Raw genomic sequence first — 24,110 nt, forward strand, 5'->3', positions numbered from 1 at the left:
TGTGACCTATGGTGGGATCCATGTTGCTGTTGGCGACAGCTCCAGGGTGTTGGTGTTGATGATGGTGTTGGTGGGGGTGACCCATAGTTTTAGCCCTCTGAGGAATAGAAAGGTTGTCAAAACTTAATACCATCAAATTACAATTAATGTTAAATTACAATTAATGTCAAATTACAATTAACGTCAAATTATAATTAAACTGATGTCGAAAAGGCCCTTTTTTACGAACTCCGATGTGATTTTATTTTTGTCCAAAATCCGGACTTGTTCCAAAGAACGGACTTGGTGTTTAAAGGCCTTAAAGCATTTCCATCAAACATATCACAACTGAACTGAGCAAAGGAATACGACTGACTAACAGTGTATCACCTGCATATCACCTCATAGTACTGCATATGACTTGTACATGACTTCTGATAGAATATAAATAATAGGTGAGCTATATGAGAACTCTGCTAACACATTGCCAACACTGCACAGCTCTAGCAGTGATTTCTCCGTTCTCTCACACTCAGCAAGGCAAAGGCAGCATCCCAAATGGCTCCCTATTCCCTACAGGCTCTGGTCAAAAGTAGTGCATTTGTAAGGAATATGGTGCCATTTGGGACACAAACAGAGAGTGTTTCTGGGGCATGACATCACCGCACTCCCAACATTACTATCACTCTCGGTTATGCAATATTTCTTTAAGAGAAGTAGTTTATTTTTTCCGCTCCAATCACCAATGAAAAAAAGGGAGGACATGTAAGCCTAGTTTATACATGGTGCTAACATGCGTCCCTTGTTCTGATCTTGTCTACATTCTGATTGTGCCCATATTAGTCTTGTGTCCACATATTAGTCTTTCAGAGTAATATTTATTTATTTTAAGACACATTGATGCCATAAGTTAATGATGCCACCTCTCAATCATTTTAGAAGGCGGGATAATCATGATTTACACTTTTAATATATCCAAACACAATCTGTGCCTGACTACTTCCTGAGGTGGTCAGGAAGATCTGATCACAATCAGATCACAATGTGTCTTTTAATCGTCTACAGCTGTCTAAAAATGTAGGCGCAATCAGAATGTGGACAAGATCAAGACAAAGGATGCATGTTACTGTAGAACCAGGTATAAACAGAGCTTTACAGAGTGCCACTGCCAGCAATGAGGTCATGTAGCTGTCTGTGCCAGTTCTACCAGCCAACCACACAGACACGGTCTATCTCTTTCTGTCTGACAAACACTCTCTCTTTTCCCTCTCTCTTTCCTCTCTTTCTTTCTCTCTCCCTCTCTCTCTCTCTCTCTCTCTCACAGACACTCTCTCTCTCACAGACACTCTCGTTCTCTACTTTCTCTCTCTCTCTCTCTCTCTCTCTCAGACACCCCCTCTTTCCTCTCTCGCTCTCTCTTTCCTCTTTCCTCTCCTCTCTTTTTCTCTCTCTCTTTTTCTCTCTCTCTTTTTCTCTCTCTCTTTTTCTCTCTCTCTCTCTCTCTCTCTCTCACACACACACACACACTCGACAGCGACAGTGTAGGAGTACTGTAGTTCTGGTTACTACATAGAAACCCTGTAACACTGTGAACTCTATGATTCTGTCACAGTTCTGTACTGGTACATTACAGGTCCATATTTCTGTCTGGCTGATCACCCTGAAAGCATGCCGTACTGTACTGTACCTCATGTGACAGAGTCAAACAGATATCCATCGCTGTTCCACACATAGAATGTGTTTGTAGTGCACTACTTTTGACCAGGGCCCATAGTGCTCTCACTATACTGTACATTGAGTAAGGTGCCACTTGGAGCATACATACTGTCAACTCTCTTTCCCTCGCTGAAGGCTTCACTATTTAACTAGAACACTTGCTGGAGTCTAGAACAGAGCCAACCTTACAATGACTAAGCCACAAGTCTTCATTGTCTAATTTGCTGAGCCATTGGACTAGCACGGCAACAGAACACTATTCTGTATATTTGAAGTCATTCAAGTCATTATTCCATGATTCCAAGACAAGCGAAATTCCTGAATTGAAAACAGGTATAGATCCGAGTCCATAGAGAGAGCTGCTAGTCAGAGGAGAGGTTACAGCACGAAGACCAGCCAACCCTGTCTGTGGGTCAGATGTTAACCACAGACCTATGTAGCTCTGAAAAATGATCCCATATGGTCCCCAAGCACAGGGTGAGCACATCAGGTTATTTCCTGTGTGTGTGTGTTGTGCGTGTGTGTGGCTGGGGTGTGTCTTGGAGAATCTGATGCTTGATAAAATTGCAGAAGTGTTTTGTGTGTGTGTTTAAGGCATAAAATTGGATTTCACTTGGACCAAATTGTCCATGATAGCCTTTAAAAACAAAGAAAAGGTGAACTAGTGAGAAAGAAAGGTCAAGTAAAATGGAGAGAGAAAGAGTATGTGAGAATGAGAGAACTTTTGAGTGAATTTGAGGGATAAAGGGAGAACATGTAAAGTGTGATTTTCTCTGGTCGGTCGGGGCTAGTAGTGTAAAGGTGTAGAGTTACACTGCCTTTCCTCTCTCTTCCAGCCTGGGAGGAATGAGATTAGCCAGAGGGTGAATGGGGCCCCAGAAAGAGAGGGGAGAGAGAGAGAGAGAGAGAGAGAGAGAGAGAGAATGGGGCCCCACAGAGAGAGCGAGAGATAAACCCAATTTTGATAAACTCCCATATCTACTGGGTGAAACACCACAGTGTGCCATCACAGCAGCAAGATGTGTGACCTGTTGCCACAAGAAAAGGTCAACCAGTGAAGATGTTTATTTCTGTTATTTATTTTCCCGTTTGTACTTTAACTTTTTGCACATAATATGACATTTGATATGTCTTTATTCTTTTGGAACTTCTGTGAGTGTAATGTTTAATGTTCATTTTTATTGTTTATTTCACTTTTGTTTATTATCTACTTCACTTGCTTTGGCAACGTTAACATGTGTTTCCCATGCCAATAAAGCCCTTAAATTGACATTGAAATTGAATTGAATTGAATTGAATTGAGAGAGAGAGAGAGAGAGAGAGAGAGAGAGAGAGAGAGAGAGAGAGAGAGAGAGAGAGAGAGAGAGAGAGAGAGAGAGAGAGAGAGAGAGAGAGAGAGAGAGAGAGAGAGAGAGAGAGAGAAGAGAGAGAGCGACAGAGCCAGAGGGTGAATGGTTTCCCACAGAGAGAGAGAGAGAGAGAGAGAGAGAGAGAGAGAGAGAGAGAGAGAGCCAGAGGGTGAATGGTTTCCCACAGAGAGAGAGAGAGAGAGAGTGTGCATGGTGAGTAGCCTACATATTTTATTTGAAGAAATATAGTCTTTATAACAGCTCCTCTAATCTCTGTCACCATAGAGACCCATGTTGAAACATGAACATTATATGAAACATGAAAGAGCCTTCTGATTGGTGGGTGCCATGAAAAGGTATTCTGATTGGTTGGTACCTGAGGTGAAGAGCAGGAAGTGTTGTGGAGTGGACCTTGGATGCTCATCATACTGGATCCCATAGACATCTGTCTTTCCATCTGAGGAACAAAAACCAATGACTTATTTCTACACAATTCAACCTTGGAAACATCTATTGAAATATGTGCAGCCGGTAAATGCTCGCCTGTTTCAATCAGATCCGAAGAAACAAGGAGGTAATTACAAGATAATAATGTTAAAGGGTGAAATGCACACATCCATGAAAAACTTTTCTCAGGTTCTGGATCAAAGACAAAAGCATCAATTCAAAACATGGTAGGCCCAAAGTTTGAGAAAGTGTGAGAAAAGGACCACGTTTCAAACTCCAAACGGGGTATTCTTCAATTATTAGATAATAACAATGTAATATTAGGACGTGGTAATACCAATCTAACAAGCAATAGGTATTTCTCAAGCAAGGCTATAGGCCCATTATGGAAAAGAAGGACAGTGTAAGTAAAGTTGGATGTACTCACAGACATGTGCTGGGCAGATGCTCCCTGCATGTCTGGGTCTGGCAGGGTGCCAGCCATGGAGGCAGCCAGGGGCTGTCTCTGTCTGTTGTTCCTCAGGTGCAGTAGGGAGGAGAGGGGCCCAGGGACTGGTCTGAGATCAGGAGAAATAGGAGTCAGATATCAGTGAACCTCAGTAACAAGGTTCTACACTGGTCTCAGGTCAGGGACCGAATAAAGAGAGAGAAATGGGGGAGAGTGATAGACAGAGGGGATTATAGAGAGACTGATAGAGGAAGAGATTGAGAATTAAAGGAAGAACATTCAATAAGAGCTAAGAAAGAGATGGAAAGTATGGTAAGATAAAGTCATAGAAAGAGATGGAAAGTATGGTGAGATAAGAGAGAGGAAAGAAAAGAGGAGGAAAGAAAAGAGAGGGGGAAAGAAAAGAGAGGGGGAAGGAAAAGAGAGGAGGAAAGAAAAGAGAGGGGAAAAGAAAAGAGAGGGGGAAAGAAAAGAGAGGGGAAAAGAAAAGAGAGGGGAAAAGAAAAGAGAGGGGGAAGGAAAAGAGAGGGGGAAAGAAAAGAGAGGGGGAAAGAAAAGAGAGGGGGAAAGAAAAGAGAGGGGGAAAGAAAAGAGAGGGGGAAAGAAAAGAGAGGGGGAAAGAAAAGAGAGGAGGAAAGAAAAGAGAGGGGAAAAGAAAAGAGAGGGGGAAAGAAAAGAGAGGGGGAAGGAAAGAGAGGAGGAAAGAAAAGAGAGGGGAAAAGAAAAGAGAGGAGGAAAGAAAAGAGAGGGGGAAGGAAAAGAGAGGAGGAAAGAAAAGAGAGGGGAAAAGAAAAGAGAGGGGGGAAGGAAAAGAGGAGGAAAGAAAAGAGAGGGGAAAGAAAGAAAAGAGAGGGGGAAGGAAAAGAGAGGGGAAAAGAGAAAGAAAGAGAGGGAAAGAAAAGAGAGGGGGAAGGAAAAGAGGAGGAAAGAAAAGAAGGGGGTTAAGAAAAGAGAGGGGAAAAGAAAAGATAGGAGGAAAGAAAAGAGAGGGGGAAGGAAAAGAGAGGGGGAAAGAAAAGAGAGGGAGGAAAGAAAAGAGAGGGAGGAAAGAAAAGAGAGGGGGAAGGAAAAGAGAGGGGGAAAGAAAAGAGAGGGGAAAAGAAAAGAGAGGGGGAAAGAAAAGAGAGGGGGAAGGAAAAGAGAGGGGGAAAGAAAAGAGAGGGGGAAAGAAAAGAGAGGGGGAAAGAAAAGAGAGGGGGAAAGAAAAGAGAGGGGGAAGGAAAAGAGAGGGGGAAAGAAAAGAGAGGGGGAAAGAAAAGAGAGGGGAAAAGAAAAGAGAGGGGGAAAGAAAAGAGAGGGGGAAGGAAAAGAGAGGAGGAAAGAAAAGAGAGGGGAAAAGAAAAGAAAGGGGGAAAGAAAAGAGAGGGGGAAGGAAAAGAGAGGGGGAAAGAAAAGAGAGGGGGAAGGAAAAGAGGAGGAAAGAAAAGAGAGGGGGAAAGAAAAGAGAGGGGGAAAGAAAAGAGAGGGGGAAGGAAAAGAGGAGGAAAGAAAAGAGAGGGGGAAAAGAAAAGAGAGGGGGAAGGAAAAGAGGAGGAAAGAAAAGAGAGGGGGTTAAGAAAAGAGAGGGGAAAAGAAAAGATAGGGGGAAAGAAAAGAGAGGGGGAAGGAAAAGAGAGGGGGAAAGAAAAGAGAGGGGGGAAGGAAAAGGGGGAAGAAAAGAGAGGGGGAAAGAAAAGAGAGGGGGAAAAGAAAAGAGAGGGGGAAGGAAAAGAGGAGGAAAGAAAAGAGAGGGGGAAAAGAAAAGAGAGGGGGAAAGAAAAGAGAGGGGGAAGGAAAAGAGAGGGGGAAAGAAAAGAGGAGGAAAGAAAAGAGAGGGGGAAAGAAAAGAGAGGGGGAAGGAAAAGAGAGGGGGGAAAGAAAAGAGAGGGGGAAGGAAAAGAGAGGGGGAAAGAAAAGAGAGGGGGAAAGAAAAGAGAGGGGGGAAAGAAAAGAGAGGGGGAAAGAAAAGAGAGGGGGAAAGAAAAGAGAGGGGGAAAGAAAAGAGAGGGGGGAAGGAAAAGAGAGGGGAAAGAAAAGAGAGGGGGAAAGAAAAGAGAGGGGGAAAGAAAAGAGAGGGGGAAAGAAAAGAGAGGGGGAAAGAAAAGAGAGGGGGAAGGAAAAGAGAGGGGGAAAGAAAAGAGAGGGGGAAAGAAAAGAGAGGGGGAAAGAAAAGAGAGGGGAAAGAAAAGAGAGGGGAAAGAAAAGAGAGGGGGAAAGAAAAGAGAGGGGGAAAGAAAAGAGAGGGGGAAAGGAAAAGAGAGGGGGAAGGAAAAGAGAGGGGGAAAGAAAAGAGAGGGGGAAAGAAAAGAGAGGGGAAAAGGAAAAGAGAGGGGGGAAAGAAAAGAGGGGGAAAGAAAAGAGAGGGGGAAAGAAAAGAGAGGGGGGAAAGGAAAAGAGAGGGGGAAAGAAAAGAGAGGGGGAAGGAAAAGAGAGGGGGAAAGAAAAGAGAGGGGGAAGGAAAAGAGAGGGGGAAAGAAAAGAGAGGGGGAAAGAAAAGAGAGGGGGAAAGAAAAGAGAGGGGGAAGGAAAAGAGAGGGGGAAGGAAAAGAGAGGGGGGAAAGAAAAGAGAGGGGGAAGGAAAAGAGAGGGGGGAAAGAAAAGAGAGGGGGGAAAGGAAAAGAGAGGGGGAAAGAAAAGAGAGGGGGAAGGAAAAGAGAGGGGGGAAAGAAAAGAGAGGGGGAAGGAAAAGAGAGGGGGAAAGAAAAGAGAGGGGGAAAGAAAAGAGAGGGGGAAGGAAAAGAGAGGGGGGAAAGAAAAGAGAGGGGGAAAGAAAAGAGAGGGGGAAAGAAAAGAGAGGGGGAAGGAAAAGAGAGGGGGAAGGAAAAGAGAGGGGGAAAGAAAAGAGAGGGGGAAGGAAAAGAGAGGGGGAAAGAAAAGAGAGGGGGAAAAGAAAAGAGAGGGGGAAAGTAATAGATTGAGCGTAAGGAGAGACATGCGCCACAGAAGAGGCCAGGTTGCGATGTGATGATGTAATGGTTTTGGCCCTCAGCCAATCAGACTGCGTGGGCCTCCCTCGCTACGCTGAAGTCATCATTGGTGATGTTACCACTGACTTTGTAGCAAGCAACGAATTAAACGTACCCCCCAAAAATGTAAAGGGACGGAAACCATACCACGCCTCCTAACGTAACCACAACAGTCCACCTGGGCCAACAGCCAGACACTCAGTCATCATGGAAACCAGTGGTAAACACAGGGAGAAACAGTCGGATCCACGGAATCCAACACGGATCACATCATCACTACAGCGAGCTTGGCCTGAGCTACAGAGGAACACGTTGTCTGACTTCAACAGGCCATGTGACATGGTCCCTTCCCTTCCTTACTCAATGTACTCTAATAGGCAGTACTATGCTGTAATCAACTGTAGAGTACTACTCAACTGGACTGTACTATGCTGTAATCAACTGTAGAGTACTACTCAACTGGACTGTACTATGCTGTAATCAACTGGACTGTACTATGCTGTAATCAACTGGACTGTACTATGCTGTAATCAACTGGACTGTACTATGCTGTAATCAACTGTACTGTACTATGCTGTAATCAACTGTAGAGTACTACCCCACTGGACTGTACTATGCTGTAATCAAATGGACTGTACTATGCTGTAATCAACTGGACTGTACTATGCTGTAATCAACTGGACTGTACTATGCTGTAATCAACTGGACTGTACTATGCTGTAATAAACTGGACTGTACTATGCTGTAATCAACTGTAGTGTACTACTCAACTGGACTGTACTATGCTGTAATCAACTGGACTGTACTATGCTGTAATCAAATGGACTGTACTATGCTGTAATCAACTGTAGAGTACTACTCAACTGGACTGTACTATGCTGTAATCAACTGGACTGTACTATGCTGTAATCAACTGGACTGTACTTCTCAACTGTACTGTACTACTCAACTGTACTGTACTATGCTGTAATCAACTGTACTGTACTACTCAACTGTACTATGCCGTAATCAACTGTACTGTACTTCTCAACTGTACTGTACTGTGCTGTTATCAACTGGACTGTACTATGCTGTAATCAACTGGACTGTACTACTCAACTGTACTATGCCGTAATCAACTGTACTGTACTTCTCAACTGTACTGTACTGTGCTGTAATCAACTGTAGTGTACTATGCTGTAATCAACTGGACTGTACTAGTATAACCCTTTTTGGTTCCATGTAAAACCATTTTGGGTTCCATATAGAACTCTCTGTGGAAACCCAAAACGGTTCTACCTGGAACCAACAAGAGTTCTTCAAAGCCTTTTAGGTTACAGATAGCACTTTTTTTCTAAACGTGTATGAGCCCAGACCAAAGGGAATAGACCTCTAGCAGCAGTGTCTATAAGATCTGAAATAGACCTCTAGCAGCAGTGTCTATAAGATCTGAAATAGACCTCTAGCAGCAGTGTCTATAAGATCTGAAATAGACCTCTAGCAGCAGTGTCTATAAGATCTGAAATAGACCTCTAGCAGCAGTGTCTATAAGATCTGAAATAGACCTCTAGCAGCAGTGTCTATAAGATCTGAAATAGACCTCTAGCAGCAGTGTCTATAAGATCTGAAATAGACCTCTAGCAGCAGTGTCTATAAGATCTGAAATAGACCTCTAGCAGCAGTGTCTATAAGATCTGAAATAGACCTCTAGCAGCAGTGTCTATAAGATCTGAAATAGACCTCTAGCAGCAGTGTCTATAAGATCTGAAATAGACCTCTAGCAGCAGTGTCTATAAGATCTGAAATAGACCTCTAGCAGCAGTGTCTATAAGATCTGAAATAGACCTCTAGCAGCAGTGTCTATAAGATCTGAAATAGACCTCTAGCAGCAGTGTCTATAAGATCTGAAATAGACCTCTAGCAGCAGTGTCTATAAGATCTGAAATAGACCTCTAGCAGCAGTGTCTATAAGATCTGAAATAGACCTCTAGCAGCAGTGTCTATAAGATCTGAAATAGACCTCTAGCAGCAGTGTCTATAAGATCTGAAATAGACCTCTAGCAGCAGTGTCTATAAGATCTGAAATAGACCTCTAGCAGCAGTGTCTATAAGATCTGAAATAGACCTCTAGCAGCAGTGTCTATAAGATCTGAAATAGACCTCTAGCAGCAGTGTCTATAAGATCTGAAATAGACCTCTAGCAGCAGTGTCTATAAGATCTGAAATAGACCTCTAGCAGCAGTGTCTATAAGATCTGAAATAGACCTCTAGCAGCAGTGTCTATAAGATCTGAAATAGACCTCTAGCAGCAGTGTCTATAAGATCTGAAATAGACCTCTAGCAGCAGTGTCTATAAGATCTGAAATAGACCTCTAGCAGCAGTGTCTATAAGATCTGAAACGTAGATTCTGAATTGATCAATGAATGTCACCGATTGGCCAGAGGAGTGACGTAAGAGTTCATAAAGGTTTGTTATACGGTATCAATAACAGCACATGGAATGACTAGACAACTCAACTTTCTTCCTCACACACAACAGATACATGTAGCTACCTTTATCTCTAGTTAGTACACTTATTTAAATGTTTTAATTTTTAATTTAACCTTTATTTAGTTAGTAACTGTATGTGTGACAGGTTTTAGAAAGCAGGACCAGATGTCAGGAGTTGAGAGGAAAGACAGAGCCATGCCTAAATCTCCCTGTTCTGCCGTGTGATAACCACAGCCATGTTACCCACACCACCTTCCTCTCTCTCATCTCTCTCTCCACCTCTCTCTCTCTCTAATTCATTAAGGCCTAATAAATGAGACTGTCTGGGGAATGACAGCCTGCTCCAGACAGAACAAGTTATGGTTACACAGCAGAGGGGGAGAGAGGTACAGGGAGAGAGGGAGGGAGAGAGAACAGAGAGACAGAGAGAGAGAGAGAGAGAGAGAGAGAGAGAGGGAAAGAGGCAGAGACAGAGAGAGAGGAAGCAGGCGGCAGTAACATGATGGAGAGATGAGAGAGAAAATCTGTGTGTGTGTGTGTGTGTGTGTGTGTGTGTGTGTGTGTGTGTGTGTGTGTGTGTGTGTGTGTGTGTGTGTGTGTGTGTGTGTGTGTGTGTGTTTGTTTGTGTCAATCTTTGTCTCTGTGTATTTACCCTGAGTGTGTGAGCATGGAGGGGGCCTGGGTGATGACTGAGTTGGACTGGGCAGAGGGCAGTGCTTGTTGGCCAGCCATGCTGCAGCTTAGACCCCTCATACCACAATGGGACGGTGGTTGGTGTTGGGAGTGGGGCTGTGCCTGGGGCTGATTGGCACATGATGATCCATTCTGAGGGAGATTCTGAGTCTAGATGACGGAGAAGAGGGAGAGGAGACCAGTTATAATATGTATTCTGTTTTTGTTGTTTGAATAAATACACACTTCTACATATCATTTTACATCTTGGAGTGTGTGGCATTGTGTGTGTGTGTGTGTGTGTGTGTGTGTGTGTGTGTGTGTGTGTGTGTGTGTGTGTGTGTGTGTGTGTGTGTGTGTGTGTGTGTGTGTGTGTGTGTGTGTGTGTGTGTGTGTGTGTGTGTGTGTGTGTGTGTGTGTGTGTGTCTGTCCGTTGTGCTTCAGTCTATCTGGCTGCTTACAATGCCGAGAATGTGATCGCCTGGGGTTTGTTACCTGCTCAAACATCTAAACCAGTCTGTCTGTCTGTCTGTCTGTCTGTCTGTCTGTCTGTCTGTCTGTCTGTCTGTCTGTCTGTCTGTCTGTCTGTCTGTCTGTCTGTCTGTCTGTCTGTCTGTCTGTCTGTCTGTCTGTCTGTCTGTCTGTCTGTCTGTCTGTCTGTCTGTCTGTCTGTCTGACTCTTCCTCACACTCACCTGTCACTCAAATACTTCCCTGTCAGACAAAATCCTTACCTGCCAGATCAGTCAATCAAAATACCTGCCAGACCTGTCAATCAAAATACCTGCCAGACCTGTCAATCAAAATACCTGCCAGACCTGTCAATCAAAATACCTACTAACCTGGTGAAGGTCTCCTATTTTGTTTGTCTGTTCCATTTGCTATTTTCATACGAGAGCCTGGAAACCTAGCATGCAATGCTATCAGTATGCTGTCTACTGTGTTGGCTCAATGTGGTAGTACAGTGAATGTTGTCATGATAAATGACAATTTCGTAGTTCAAGTTTCCTCCGCTTGCTGTATACGTCTGAGAATCATGAGAAATGTCATTTTTTGCATTTGACCTGCTTGTTGTTCTGGTCCTCCTGTGCCTGACAGAACTCCTGTTCGATCTCATTGAAGAGACCCACCTCCTCACAGTTACGCAGGAAACGGGTCGGCGTTGGGGTCTGGTCTGATCACACACAGCACAGAGAGAGCAAACAGACATTAAGCATCAAACAGATATCATAACAACCATGATATTACTATAGCCTATATCAGAGTGCACAGAGAGGTTTTGGTGACTGCAGGGACAGATGTAAACCAGCATCTCCGGCAGCATACAGCTAGCATGGTTTGAACATCACTACAACTATGTTCAACCTGCTTTGTGTAGCCTGTCCCTAGCCGCTGATCTTGGGTCACTTTTGCATCTTCCCCACTAATGGTTAAGGTTAGGATTGGGGAAGGGGATAAGATCAGGTGACTGCATCTCTCCATTGTAGCCTAAACTATCAGGGTTGAAAGGTCACAAGGTCAGCAGTCAAGAGTCACAGACTCAGCAATCCTTTGTTTTGACAGAACATTTCCTCCAGGAGGACTGAGTGTTTACAGGCCCCTGCAGGAGAGAACCCGACTGTTGGGGTCAAAGGTCAACAGAGATGTTGAAACCCAGACAGACAGCAAGTTGCTGCGGTAACAGACAGAGAGGATCGAGAGTGTTTTTTTCTGAGGCTGAGCCTTGGCCACCAGTGCTCTAATTTTTTCATCAACCACTGAAGAGAGGTCACACACACACACACACACACACACACACACACACACACACACACACACACACACACACAGACATGCATACGAGTGCTCATACACACACAGACACACACACCACTGCCGGCCCGCTCATTAGGCAGGATTAGGTGGTAGCAGATTGACGACATTTGTTTTTGGTCCACTCCGGACAAAATCTGAACCAATCATAGATGTCTATGTTTGGTTCAGATTTTGTCCGGTCTGGACCAGCCTTGATTTGCCCCAAACATAGACGTCTATAAATTATGTATTTTCAACTTTAATTCATTACCAAAAATGAGCCTGACTTCAACATCAGGAAAATACATATTTTCAACATCCGGAAAATAAGTATTTTAAACTTTAATTCAGAACCAAAAATGAACCTAATTTCAATGTCCAGAAAATACGTATTTTTCAACGTCCGGAAAGATGCATTTTCAAGGTTTTCACCTTTCATCCAGAAACTAAATTGAACTTAACTTCAATGTCTGGAAAATATGTATTTTACACGTCTTTTCAACATCATTTTGCTTACTCGGACTATTGTAGTATTATGGGGGGGGCAGCATTTTTTGGTCTCTCCTAGGCCTGGACGCAGACACACCTGAACCAGACAACACTAAGCTTGAGTGACAGATAGGCAGTCAGAGAGGTGAAGGGGCCATGAACATGAATGGGGAAGGGAAGGAGGAGAGAGGCGGAGGTATAAAGCTGATAAGGAGACTCGTATTCCACAGGACAGAAGGGAAAGTAAATATTATCATACGTTCAGAGTGACCCATCAGACACTAAGAAAACCTGACAGAGTGACAACATTAGTGAAACATAAATAAAGAACTCTAGGTAATGAGTTAATAAGGGTAAAACAGGAACACAGAGAAAGAGAAAAAAAGAGGGTAAGAAATTGAGACAGAAATTGAGACAGATATTGAGACAGAAAGTGGAAAAGAGTGTGAAAACAGGGGACACTAAATTCCTTGGTAGTGGAGGCAGTGGCGTACCGCAGTTTAAACAGAATAGAAATAATCACCATTACAAAGCTAATGTCCTCTCTATGCTGTCTATAAATGTTATTGTCACCTGCGAGGGGATCAGTCTTGATGGAGGAGAACTTGAGGGTCATCTCATGCTTGTGTCTGTGGATCATCAGGTGGTCTTCTGTTTGGAACCGCTGTATGGGGCGAAGAGAGAGGTCAACTTAGCATGCTCACATTGATTTATGGAATAATTCATAAAATGGCATGAGTTATAAAATCTTTATAACGGTGAAATCAGATATTAGATATCAAATCATCATGTGGTGAGGGGATTCTTTACTAGAGGTACACGGTCACACACACACACACACACACACACACACACACACACACACACACACACACACACACACACACACACACACACACACACACACACACACACACAGACCTGTGAGCAGCCAGGAGTGCTGCATCCATAGGGCCGGTCCTGTTCATCATTCATCTCCATTACAAACCTACAGTCAGAGAGACAAGAGGAGAGACAAACCTACAGTCAGAGAGACAAGAGGAGAGACAAACCTACAGTCAGAGAGACAAGAGGAGAGACAAACCTACAGTCAGAGAGACAAGAGGAGAGACAAACCTACAGTCAGAGAGACAAGAGGAGAGACAAACCTACAGTGAGAGAGACAAGAGGAGAGACAAACCTACAGTCAGAGAGACAAGAGGAGAGACAAACCTACAGTCAGAGAGACAAGAGGAGAGACAAACCTACAGTCAGAGAGACAAGAGGAGAGACAAACCTACAGTCAGAGGGACAAGAGGAGAGACAAACCTACAGTCAGAGAGACAAGAGGAGAGACAAACCTACAGTCAGAGAGACAAGAGGAGAGACAAACCTACAGTCAGAGGGACAAGAGGAGAGACAAACCTACAGTCAGAGAGACAACAGGAGAGACAAACCTACAGTCAGAGGGACAAGAGGAGAGACAAACCTACAGTCAGAGAGACAACAGGAGAGACAAACCTACAGTCAGAGAGACAAGAGGAGAGACAAACCTACAGTCAGAGGGACAAGAGGAGAGACAAAACTACAGTCAGCATTTTACATTTACATTTTGGGACGGAATCTTATGTCAGGGAAAATGATCCAGTCTGGATCAATGTGACCTCAGGCAGAATCCTGACTTAACTGATCTGCCTGAATGAAACTCTTACCCTAGGCAGACTCCTGATTTAACTGATCTGCCTGAATGAAACTCTTACCTCAGGCAGAATCTTGACTTAACTGATCTGCCTGAATTAAACTCTTACCTCAGGCAGAATCCTGACTTAATTTATCTGCTTGAATGACACTGTTACCTCAGACACAATCTTCACTTAAGATGGTTTAAGCTTAAGTATACAGATGTGGTCAAATCTATTGGCACCCTGCACGATTCACTATTCCTTCTAAAATAAGTTACAATTGAAAAAAACGATTGATGTTCAAACTTGTATTTGTTTGATTGACAACTGTACAGGACCGAAAAAAAAACATTAACTGAAATTGAGATTTTTCACTTCCAAGCCAAAAATAACCTGTGTAACAGTGTAGGTTCCGTCCCTCTCTTCGCCCCAACCCGGGCTCGAACCAGGGACCCTTGCACACATCAACAACTGACACCCCACGAAGCATCGTTACCCATCGCGCCACAAAAGCCGCGGCCCTTGCAACGCAAGGGGAAACCCTACTTTAAGTCTCAGAGCGAGTGACGTCACTGATTGAAATGCTATTAGCGTGCACCACCGCTAACTAACTAGCCATTTCACATCGGTTACACCTGGAACAAATTATTCAAAATTCTAATTAATTTGTTTGGAGGCAAGTGATTCTCGGCAAGTGTAATTTATCTCACCTGTGTTAGGTTGCAAGGTCCTACAGGGTAAAAAAAAGTCATTCAACCAGTTTTGAAAGGGAAAACAGAAAATTCTGATCCATTGCGCTCCATTGTAAAGTGCAAGGGTGCCAATACATTTGACTGCATCTGTAGCGTAGGCCTTGGCTGTGATTCCCTTTGTTAGGTGGAAGAGAAAAACTGCATAAATCACATTCCTGAAGAAAAAAAAACGCATTGAGATTTGAAACTTGAGAGAGAGAAAGCATTGAGACTTGAGAGAGAGAGGGTTCAAGACAACCTCCAGCTGACCCTTACTACAGCAGTGAAATGAAGATGGAGGAGGGGGGAGGAGGGGAGTTGATGGGGGGTAATTATGAACTATTAGAAGTGTTAGCTCTTCATTTTCCACTGAGACCAGGAAGTGAACTCTGTCACCCAAGGCATTCCTCACAGCCGTGTCAGAAAGAGGGTGTGTCCCGAATGGCACCCTATCCCTATGGGGCTTTGTTCAAAAGTAGTGCACTATACTGTATAGGGAATAGGGTGCCATTTGGAATGCATGCAGAGCGTGTATGTCAGAGTCAGGACAAAAGGACTTTCAGGAGAGCTGATGCCTGGGTCTTATGAGGTCTTATGAGGAGAGCTGGGTTGGTTGGTAAACTCCTTGGTATTTGCTGTTGGTATTTTATTAGGATCCCTATTAGCTGTTGCAAAAGCAGCAGCTACTCTTCCTGGAGTCCACACAAAACATGAAACATTACATAATAAAGAACATTAATAGACAAGAACAGCTCATGGACAGAACTACATAAAAATTTTTGTAAAGGCACACGTATTCTAAATATCAGTACATACACACAAACTATTTTGGTCAAATATGGGAGAGGCATTGTGCTGTGAGGTGTTGCTTTATCTGTTTTTTTAAACCAGGTTTGCTGTTCATTTGAGCAATATGAGATGGAACAGAGTTCCATGCAAAAATGGCTCTGAATAATATTGTATGCTTTCTTGAATTTGTTCTGGATTTGGGGACTGTTAAAAGACCCCTGGTGGCATGTCTGGTGGGGTAAGTGTGTGTGTCAGAGCTGTGTGTAAGTTGACTATGCAAACAATTTGGGATTTCAACACAGTGATGCAGTCAGTCCCTCCTCAACTCTTAGCCAGAGAGACTGGCATGCATAGTATTTATATCAGCCCTCTGATTACAATGAAGAGCAAGACGTGCCGCTCTGTTCTGGACCAGCTGCAGCTTAACTAGGTCTTTCCTTGCAATACTCGACTACACGACTGGACAAGAATCAAGATAAGACAACTAGAGCCTGCAAGACTTTTTGGAGTGTGGTGTCAAAAAAGCAGAGCATCTCTTTATTGCGGACAGACCTCTCCACATCTTTATGGTCAACTGCCCGGCACCCTCCACAGCAACCCGCCAATGCCCCCACCATTTCTCCTTCACCCAAATCCAGATAGCTGATGTTCTGAAAGAGCTGCAAAATCCGAACCCATACAAATCAGCCAGGCTAGACAATCTGGACCCTCTCTTTCTAAAATTATCTGCAGAAATTGTTGCAACCCCTATTACTAGCCTGTTCAACCTCTCTTTCGTATCGTCTGAGATTCCCATAGATTGGAAAGCTGGTCATTCCCCTCTTCAAAGGGGGTGACACTCTAGACCCAAACTGCTACAGACCTATATCTATCCTACCCTGTCTTTCTAAGGTCTTCGAAAGCCAAGTTAACAAACAGATTACCGACCATTTCGAATCCCACCGTACCTTCTCCACTATGCAATCTGGTTTCAGAGCTGGTCATGGGTGCACCCCAGCCACGCTCAAGGTCCTAAACGACATCATAACCGCCATCGATAAGAGACATTACTGTGCAGCCGTATTCATCGACCTGGCCAAGGCTTTCGACTCTGTCAATCACCACATTCTTATTGGCAGACTCGACAGCCTTGGTTTCTCAAATGATTGCCTCGCCTGGTTTACCAACTACTTCTCTGATAGAGTTCAGTGTGTAAAATCGGAGGGCCTGTTGTCCGGACCTCTGGCAGTCTTTATGGGTGTGCCACAGGGTTCAATTCTCGGGCCGACTCTCTTCTCTGTAGACATCAATGATGTCGCTCTTGCTGCTGGTGATTCTCTGATCCACCTCTACGCAGACGACACCATTCTGTATACTTCTGGCCCCTCTTTGGACACTGTGTTAACAACCCTCCAGACGAGCTTCAATGCCATACAACTCTCCTTCCGTGGCCTCCAACTGCTCTTAAACGCAAGTAGAACTAAATGCATGCTATTCAATCGATCACTGCCCGCACCTGCTCGCCCGTCCAGCATCACTACTATGGACAGCTCTGACTTAGAATAAAATAGACTCCAACACTGTACTCAACAAACTGGATGCAGTCTATCACAGTGCCATCCGTTTTGTCACCAAAGCCCCATACACTACCCAGCACCCACTCGTAGCACGCGCTCCAGCAGGTATATCTCACTGGTCACCCCCAAAGTCAATTCCTCCTTTGGTCGTCTTTCCTTCCAGTTCTCTGCTGCCAATGACTGGAACGAACTGCAAAAATCTCTGAAGCTGGAGGCTCATATCTCCCTCACTAGCTTTAAGCACCAGCTGTCAGAGCAGCTCACAGATAACTGCACGTGTACATAGCCAATCTGTAAACAGCCCATCTATCTACCTACCTCCTCCCCATACTGTATTTATTTATTTATCTTGCTCCTTTGCACCCCAGTATCTCTACTTGCCCATTCATCTTCTGCACATCTACCATTCCAGTGTTTAATTGCTATATTGTAATTACTTCACCACCATGGCCTATTTATTGCCTTAACTTACCTCATTTGCACTCACTGTATATAGACTTTTTGTTTTCTTTTGTTCTACTGTATTATTGACTATATGTTTTGTTTATTCCATTTGTAACTCTGTGTTGTTGTATGTGTCGAATTGCTATGCTTTATCTTGGCCAGGTCGCAGTTGTAAATGAGAACTTGTTCTCAACTAGCCTACCTGGTTAAATAAAGGTGAAATAAAAAAGAAATAAAAAAATATATGTTTTGACCATGACAGTTTAATCTAAGGTAACGCCAAGTAATTTAGTCTCCTCAACTTGTTCAACAGCCACACCATTCATTACCAGATTCAGCTGAGGTCTAGAATTTAGGGAATGATTTGTACCAAATACAATGCTCTTAGTTATTAGAGATGTTTAAGACCCGTTAATTACTGGCCACCCATTCCAAAACAGATTGCAACTCTTTGTTAAGGGTTTCAGGGACTTCCTTAGCTGTGGTTGCCGATGTGTATATGGTTGAATCACCAGCATACATGGACACACATGCTTTGTTTAACGCCAGTGGCAGGTTATTGGTAAAAACAGAAAAGACTAGAGGGCCTAGAGAGCTTCCCTGCAGTACACCACACTCTATATGTTTGACATTAGAGGAGCTTTCATTAAAGAAAACATTTTGAGTTCTATTAGATAGATAGCTCTGAATCCACGATATGGCAGAGGTTTAAAAGCCATAACACATACGTTTTTTCAACAATAGGTTATGGTCAATAATATCAAAGGCTGCATTGAAATCTAAAAGTACAGCTCCCACAATCTTCTTATTATCAATTTCTTTCAACCAATCATCAGTCATTTGTGTCAGTGCAGCACTTGTTGAGTGCCCTTCTCTATAAGCATGCTGCATGTCTGTTGTTAATTTGTTTACAGAGAAGTAGCATTGTATTTGGTCTAACACAATGTTTTCCAACAGTTTGCTAAGAGCTGGCAGCAAGCTGATAGCTCTGCTGTTAGAACCAGTAAAGGCCGCTTTATGACTCTTGGGTAGCGGAATGACTTTGGCTTCCCTCCAGGCCTGAGGACAAAGACTTTCCTCTAGGCTCAGATTAAAGATATGACAGATAGGAGTGGCTATAGAGTCATCTACCATCCTCAGTAGCTTTCCATCTAAGTTGTCAATGCCAGGAGGTTTGTCACACTTTCCCTCACTAACTTTACAAAACTCAAACTTGCAATGCTTTTCTTTCATTATTTGTTTTTTTTATGTATGAATATGATGGCTCACTGTTCATTGTTGGCATTTCCTGCCTAAGTTTACCCACTTTGCCAATGAAGTAATAACTAAATTAATTGGCAACATCAAATGGTCTCATTCGATGAAAGATAGAGTTGAATTTGTATTTCTGCCCATAATTTCATTTAAAGTACTCCATCATACTTAATATCATTGATCTTGGCTTCATAATACAGTTTCTTCTTCTTTTTGTTGAGTTTAGTCACCTCATTTCTCAAACTGCAGTAAGTCAGCCAGTAAGATGTGCAGCCAGATTTATTAGCCACTCCTTTTGACCCATCTCTTTCAGCCATACAGTTGTTTAATTCCTCGTCAATCCATGGAGCCTTAACAGTTCTAACAATATTTTTTTAGTAGGTGCATGTTTATCATTAATTGGAAGAAGCAATTTCATAAATTTATCAAGTGCAGCGTCTGGATGCTCCTAATTAATCACATCACACCAACAAATATTTTTGACCTCATCCACTTAAGAGTCACAGCTAAATATTTTGTATGATCTCTTATACACTATTTTAGGCACAGCTTTTGGAACGTTGGCTCTCCTGGATATAGCCACTATATTGTGATCACTGTATCCAATGGGTACAGATACAGCTTTAGAACAAAGTTCTACAGTATTAGTAAAAATGTGATCGATACATGTGGATGAACTTGGTCCTGTAGTGTTTGTAAACACCCCTGAACCAGATTTCAGGCACTGGTTACAGTGAGAAGCTTCCTCTTGAGTGGACAGCTTGATGAAAACCAGTCAATATTCAGGTCCCCAAGAAAGTAGACCTCTCTGTTTACATCACATACACTATCAAGCATTTCACACATATTATCTACATACTGACTGTTAGCACTCAGTGGTCTTTAGCTTCACACCAAAAGAAAAGGCTTTAGATGTGCCAAGTGAACCTGCAACTACAACACTTCAATAAAACTTGAAGGTGTTTTGGTTCTTACCCGGCAGAGTCCTCTGAGAAGGCTGTTCCAGTTAACTTTCTAAAGAGATAAGAAAGGTACCCACACATTATGCTTCCAATTGCCACCTTTATTGACAAGGTTTTGATCCACAAGGATCTTTAGACCTTAGTCTCTCTATCCTTAACCAGGGCTGGGGTCAAATCCAATTGAAGGCAGTCAATTCAGGAAGCGATTTAATTTAAAATTCCAAAATGTAAACACATGAAAAGAATCATTTGTACTCAGTTTGAATTGTAATTTCAGTTTACTTCCTGAATTGACTGCCTTCAATTCGAATTGACCATGACCATGACCAGCCCATAGCCTGGACGCAGAATACAACGGTCGTTCACTGGCCATAGAGGTTAGGCACCATAATTGTAATTTGGCGGCACTAGAGTCTTTCATGAATGATCCCTCACTCTCACACACTATACCCTCGCTACCCCTTGATAAAGATTATGAGAATGGTGATGAAGATGTTGATGACAGGTTGGAGGATTTCTTATGAGCAGTGGACAGCACATTTGAACCAACATACACACACTAACACACACTCCACTTAGGCAGGTTTCGCCTGAGAGAGAGTGGGGATCTGTTTAGGTTGAAGGGGAGAGGGAATAAATGGACACACTCACAATGTAAGTGGATACTGATGTTAAAGTTATGACGGAGAGGAGAGAAAATAGGAGGAGGGGTAAAGAGAGATGTAAAAGGTGAGCGACAGTGAGAGGAGGGGAAGAGAGGCACAGGATTGTCACGCCCTGACCATAGAGAGCCCTTGGTTCTCTATGATGTTGTAGGTCAGGGCGTGACTAGGGGGTGTTCTAGTCTTTTCATCTCTATGTCGGTGCTCTTGGTATGGTTCCCAATTAGAGGCAGCTGATGTTCGTTGTCTCTAATTGGGGATCATACTTAAGGAGTCCCTGTTCCCACCTGGGTTGTGGGATATTGTTTTGTGTATGTGCATGTAGCACCCCTACTTTCACTTTTCGTTGTTGGTTTATTGTTTTGTAGAAGTTTCACTGTTTATTAAAAGATGTGGAACTCTAATCACCCTGCGCCTTGGTCCGCCTCTCATAGAGAGAGAGAGAGAGAGAGAGAGAGAGAGAGAGAGAGAGAGAGAGAGAGAGAGAGAGAGAGAGAGAGAGAGAGAGAGAGAGAGAGAGAGAGAGAGAGAGAGAGAGAGAGAGAGAGAGAGAGAGAGAGAGAGAGAGAGAGAGAGAGAGAGAGAGAGAGAGAGAGAGAGAGAGAGAGAGAGAGAGAGAGAGAGAGAGAGAAGTGTGCTGGTAAAGGGAGGGATCAGTGTGCTGGGGAACAGCTCCGGGCAGGTTGAAACCTGCTCTGAAGCAGTCACCATATTCCACCCCTGCTCCACATGTGCGGAGAGGTGACTTCATAGGTGCGTGCATATGTTTGTGTGTGTCACTGCTAAAAAGAATCAACCACCCTATCATCATCAGCAGCATCATCATCATCACTACAACTTGTGAAATATACATCTGAATACTAGTTTTGACTAAGCTACTCACTGAAATTGTATTACAAATTCGATAGTGATATTGAAGCTATGAGTAGCCTTCCCCTCAAATTGTTTCTGCAAATCTGTCTTGCCTATGAGTTTTTCCAACAGCAACGCACAGTCAGCAATTCTCCGCAGGAGACCTCAAGCAACATGACGTCATGCTCAACAATGAAGATCGCAAATACCATGGTGGGATGACGACACAAACTCAAACTCAAACATTAGCATTGTTTCTGTTTAACAAGAGTTTAGGGCTAAACGATGGTTAATTTCAGCACTTAGGCAAAGGAACACAAGGATAAAAACAATAACGGTGAACAGGTCACTCACCGCGCAGTGGGCACACTCAGCATCACACACACACACCTGTCTGTTCGATTGTCCAACTTCAGCTGGTCGCGCGTAAACACTTCGGCAGTTGTTTCCGAAACAATCAACTTCCAACTTCCCCCCTTTCTGTAGGCTGTCTAATCAAGTCCTCAGACAACTCAGATCAGCCCGGGTAAACTGCTACTTCACATACAGATCATCTGATAACCTTCAGTCCACTCTACTGTAAATAACATGATCCGCGTTATGGATCAACCTGACCACCTCATAAACAAGTCTACACGGTTGGGGAGTGCGGTCATACCACCCAAATAGACATGCAGCTTGATGAACCAACGCGGGACCAGCACTGCACACACCAAACTTTACGCAAAAAAAATACAAATATATCACAACATCTATCAAACGCTGACTTCGAGCAAGCCTAAAAGTTGTTTTCAATCCAGCCGTACAGTTGTGGGCTATAGAAGTCAGTTGTGTAAACTTACCTAAGAAGTGGAGCGTACAAGCGGCACTGAGTTGAGAGGAACCACGTTGGACTGAGGCAGGATTACAATACATTCTATTTACAGAAGCATTACATCACCCCTAAGGTGACGTCACGTGGGATTCCTGAACTTCTAAATCATTGCGGTCCCGCTTTGGATGGGCGGGGTTTACTCCTACCGGGACTCGGGACAGTGGAACTAGAAGTGTATGCCGTGCGTGTAGTCTACGGTAGGCTGGCATCTCGCTCGAACCGCAGCCGCCTTCCAACAGCTGTCTGGGTGCGCGGGACCGGACGCCAGACAGACCTTGGGACAGAGGGAAGGAGTGAGGGGGAGGGGGGAAGAAGAGGGGGATGTCTGTCTGTCTGTCTGTCACTAGATTTTGCGCAGAGCTGTACAGGACGTCCCAGCGTGGGCTATACCTCTGGGCAGAATGTGTTGATTTACTGGAGGCTAAGTGAATGAGTATGATAATGTATTTCGAGTTACTTTCGAGATTCCGTAATGGCTTTTTATGTCAATAAACACGAATCCACATTGATTCCTGAGCCCAGTGGTAAAGCAGGCTACAGGACCCTGTGTCTCTTAAACAAAATACACGTTGCGGTGCTGTGTCGAAAATCTCTCCCCCCTTCTAATTTCCTTAATTGTGTGGCTAGAGTCAAATACTTTCTGTTTTAATTTGTGGCTAGAGTCAAATACTTTCTGTTTTAATTTGTGGCTAGAGTCAAAAACTTTCTGTTTTAATTTGTGGCTAGAGTCAAAAACTTTCTGTTTTAATTTGTGGCTAGAGTCAAAAACTTTCTGTGACACACATCAGAGTCAAATACTTTCTATAGAACAAACTTCATGTCAGGATAGGCAACCGAAATTAATCATTAATGTATGTGTGTTATATTAAACATAGAGGAGGGAGTAAAATGTTGGCAAGCAATAAACATTTCAGAACAACTATGGCTGAATTATTATCCTTACACTTTCAAAAATACTAGTCGAATAAGACATGGGAGCGATGACGAGATCAGTGAAATGTAGGCTAAACTGACAACGGAGTGAAGAGCAGAGGGGGGGTTCTGGCAGGGGGGAGATTTTCGTCACAACACCGGTACCAGAGAGAATTTCAGACCAGGTCTCGAGCCAATAATGGCACACTGAGACGTTGACACCAGTACTCTGTTAGGAGGTGTAATGCTGCCTCAGATTGCCTATAAAATATGAACCAGTGACGGGATGACGTCTTGTGCGGAGTGCAGGGGACAGTTTATGATGTTATGCAGTGACTGAGTGAAAGTCATTCTTACTATCGACTAAAATTATTTCACTTAAAGTCTATAGGCTTATTGTTGCCTGGTCAAATTAGGCTACCTTGTCCATGTTTTTGGTAATGAAACTTATGAAGCGAATTCATTATTACTATGATAGCCCACATATAAACAGTGACATGTAGTTGTCAAAGGACTCTCTCAGTCTTCATTCTGATTCCTGTGAGGCTGTATCTCTAGATCATTGGCACTAAGTTGACAATGTTTCTGTTGCAAGTGCAACATGCCTTTTCCAGCAAAAAAGGGTCTTGTCTGGAAATAGTCAACAGAGAAATTAGCAATTAATTTCTGTTGAACCTCTAATTTTTTTATTGTATTAATTTGCCATATTTGGTCAGGCCTATATCTACATGTCCTGCAGAGGCTGTAGAGACTGGACAGAGAGGCTGTGTGAATTGGACATTCGTAACATTTCTCATATGAGTGCTGATCTAGGATCAGTTCATCCCAGTCCATGCAATCTTATTCATTGTGATCTAAAAGGCAAAACTGATCTCAGATCAACACTGCTACTCTGAGAGGCTTTATTAATATGGTTGTGTTGTTGATGTTGGCAAAGTGTAAAACCAAACTAAACCCTCTGACTCTGTGACGCACCTCCAACCAACATCAGATATGCTAATAGGCCTAGTGGTGACCAAGGCAACCATGAAAACAGGAAGTAGTGATGACGGCACAAGGCCGCATTCTGGAGCTGCTCTTCCTCATATGGAACTGAATCACTGAG

At 43.4% G+C, this 24,110-nt stretch overlaps 1 protein-coding gene across 2 annotated transcripts in view; it reads right to left on the reverse strand.

Annotated features, from left to right (window-relative positions):
* LOC106570526 (cyclic AMP-responsive element-binding protein 5) overlaps window positions 1-22,354 on the reverse strand; it is a 29,832-nt gene extending 7,478 nt beyond the window's left edge. The window contains exons 1-9 of one of the 2 annotated variants that reach the window (XM_045694913.1): window positions 22,062-22,354; window positions 19,719-19,757; window positions 13,230-13,296; window positions 12,882-12,972; window positions 11,090-11,199; window positions 10,007-10,197; window positions 3,919-4,048; window positions 3,421-3,501; window positions 1-97 (exon numbers count right to left, since the gene is read on the reverse strand). The exon at window positions 1-97 is cut by the window's left edge and continues 260 nt beyond it. In XM_045694913.1, coding sequence (XP_045550869.1) covers window positions 1-97; window positions 3,421-3,501; window positions 3,919-4,048; window positions 10,007-10,197; window positions 11,090-11,199; window positions 12,882-12,972; window positions 13,230-13,289 — 760 coding nt within the window. In that variant the 5' untranslated portion in view covers window positions 13,290-13,296; window positions 19,719-19,757; window positions 22,062-22,354. The remainder of the gene's footprint in view (window positions 98-3,420; window positions 3,502-3,918; window positions 4,049-10,006; window positions 10,198-11,089; window positions 11,200-12,881; window positions 12,973-13,229; window positions 13,297-19,718; window positions 19,758-22,061) is intronic. The other variant, XM_014142944.2, reaches the window with a different exon arrangement.
* Window positions 22,355-24,110: the final 1,756 nt, after the last annotated feature.

The sequence above is a fragment of the Salmo salar genome, chromosome ssa14 (assembly GCF_905237065.1).
Source record: "Salmo salar chromosome ssa14, Ssal_v3.1, whole genome shotgun sequence".
Taxonomy (NCBI): domain Eukaryota; kingdom Metazoa; phylum Chordata; class Actinopteri; order Salmoniformes; family Salmonidae; genus Salmo; species Salmo salar.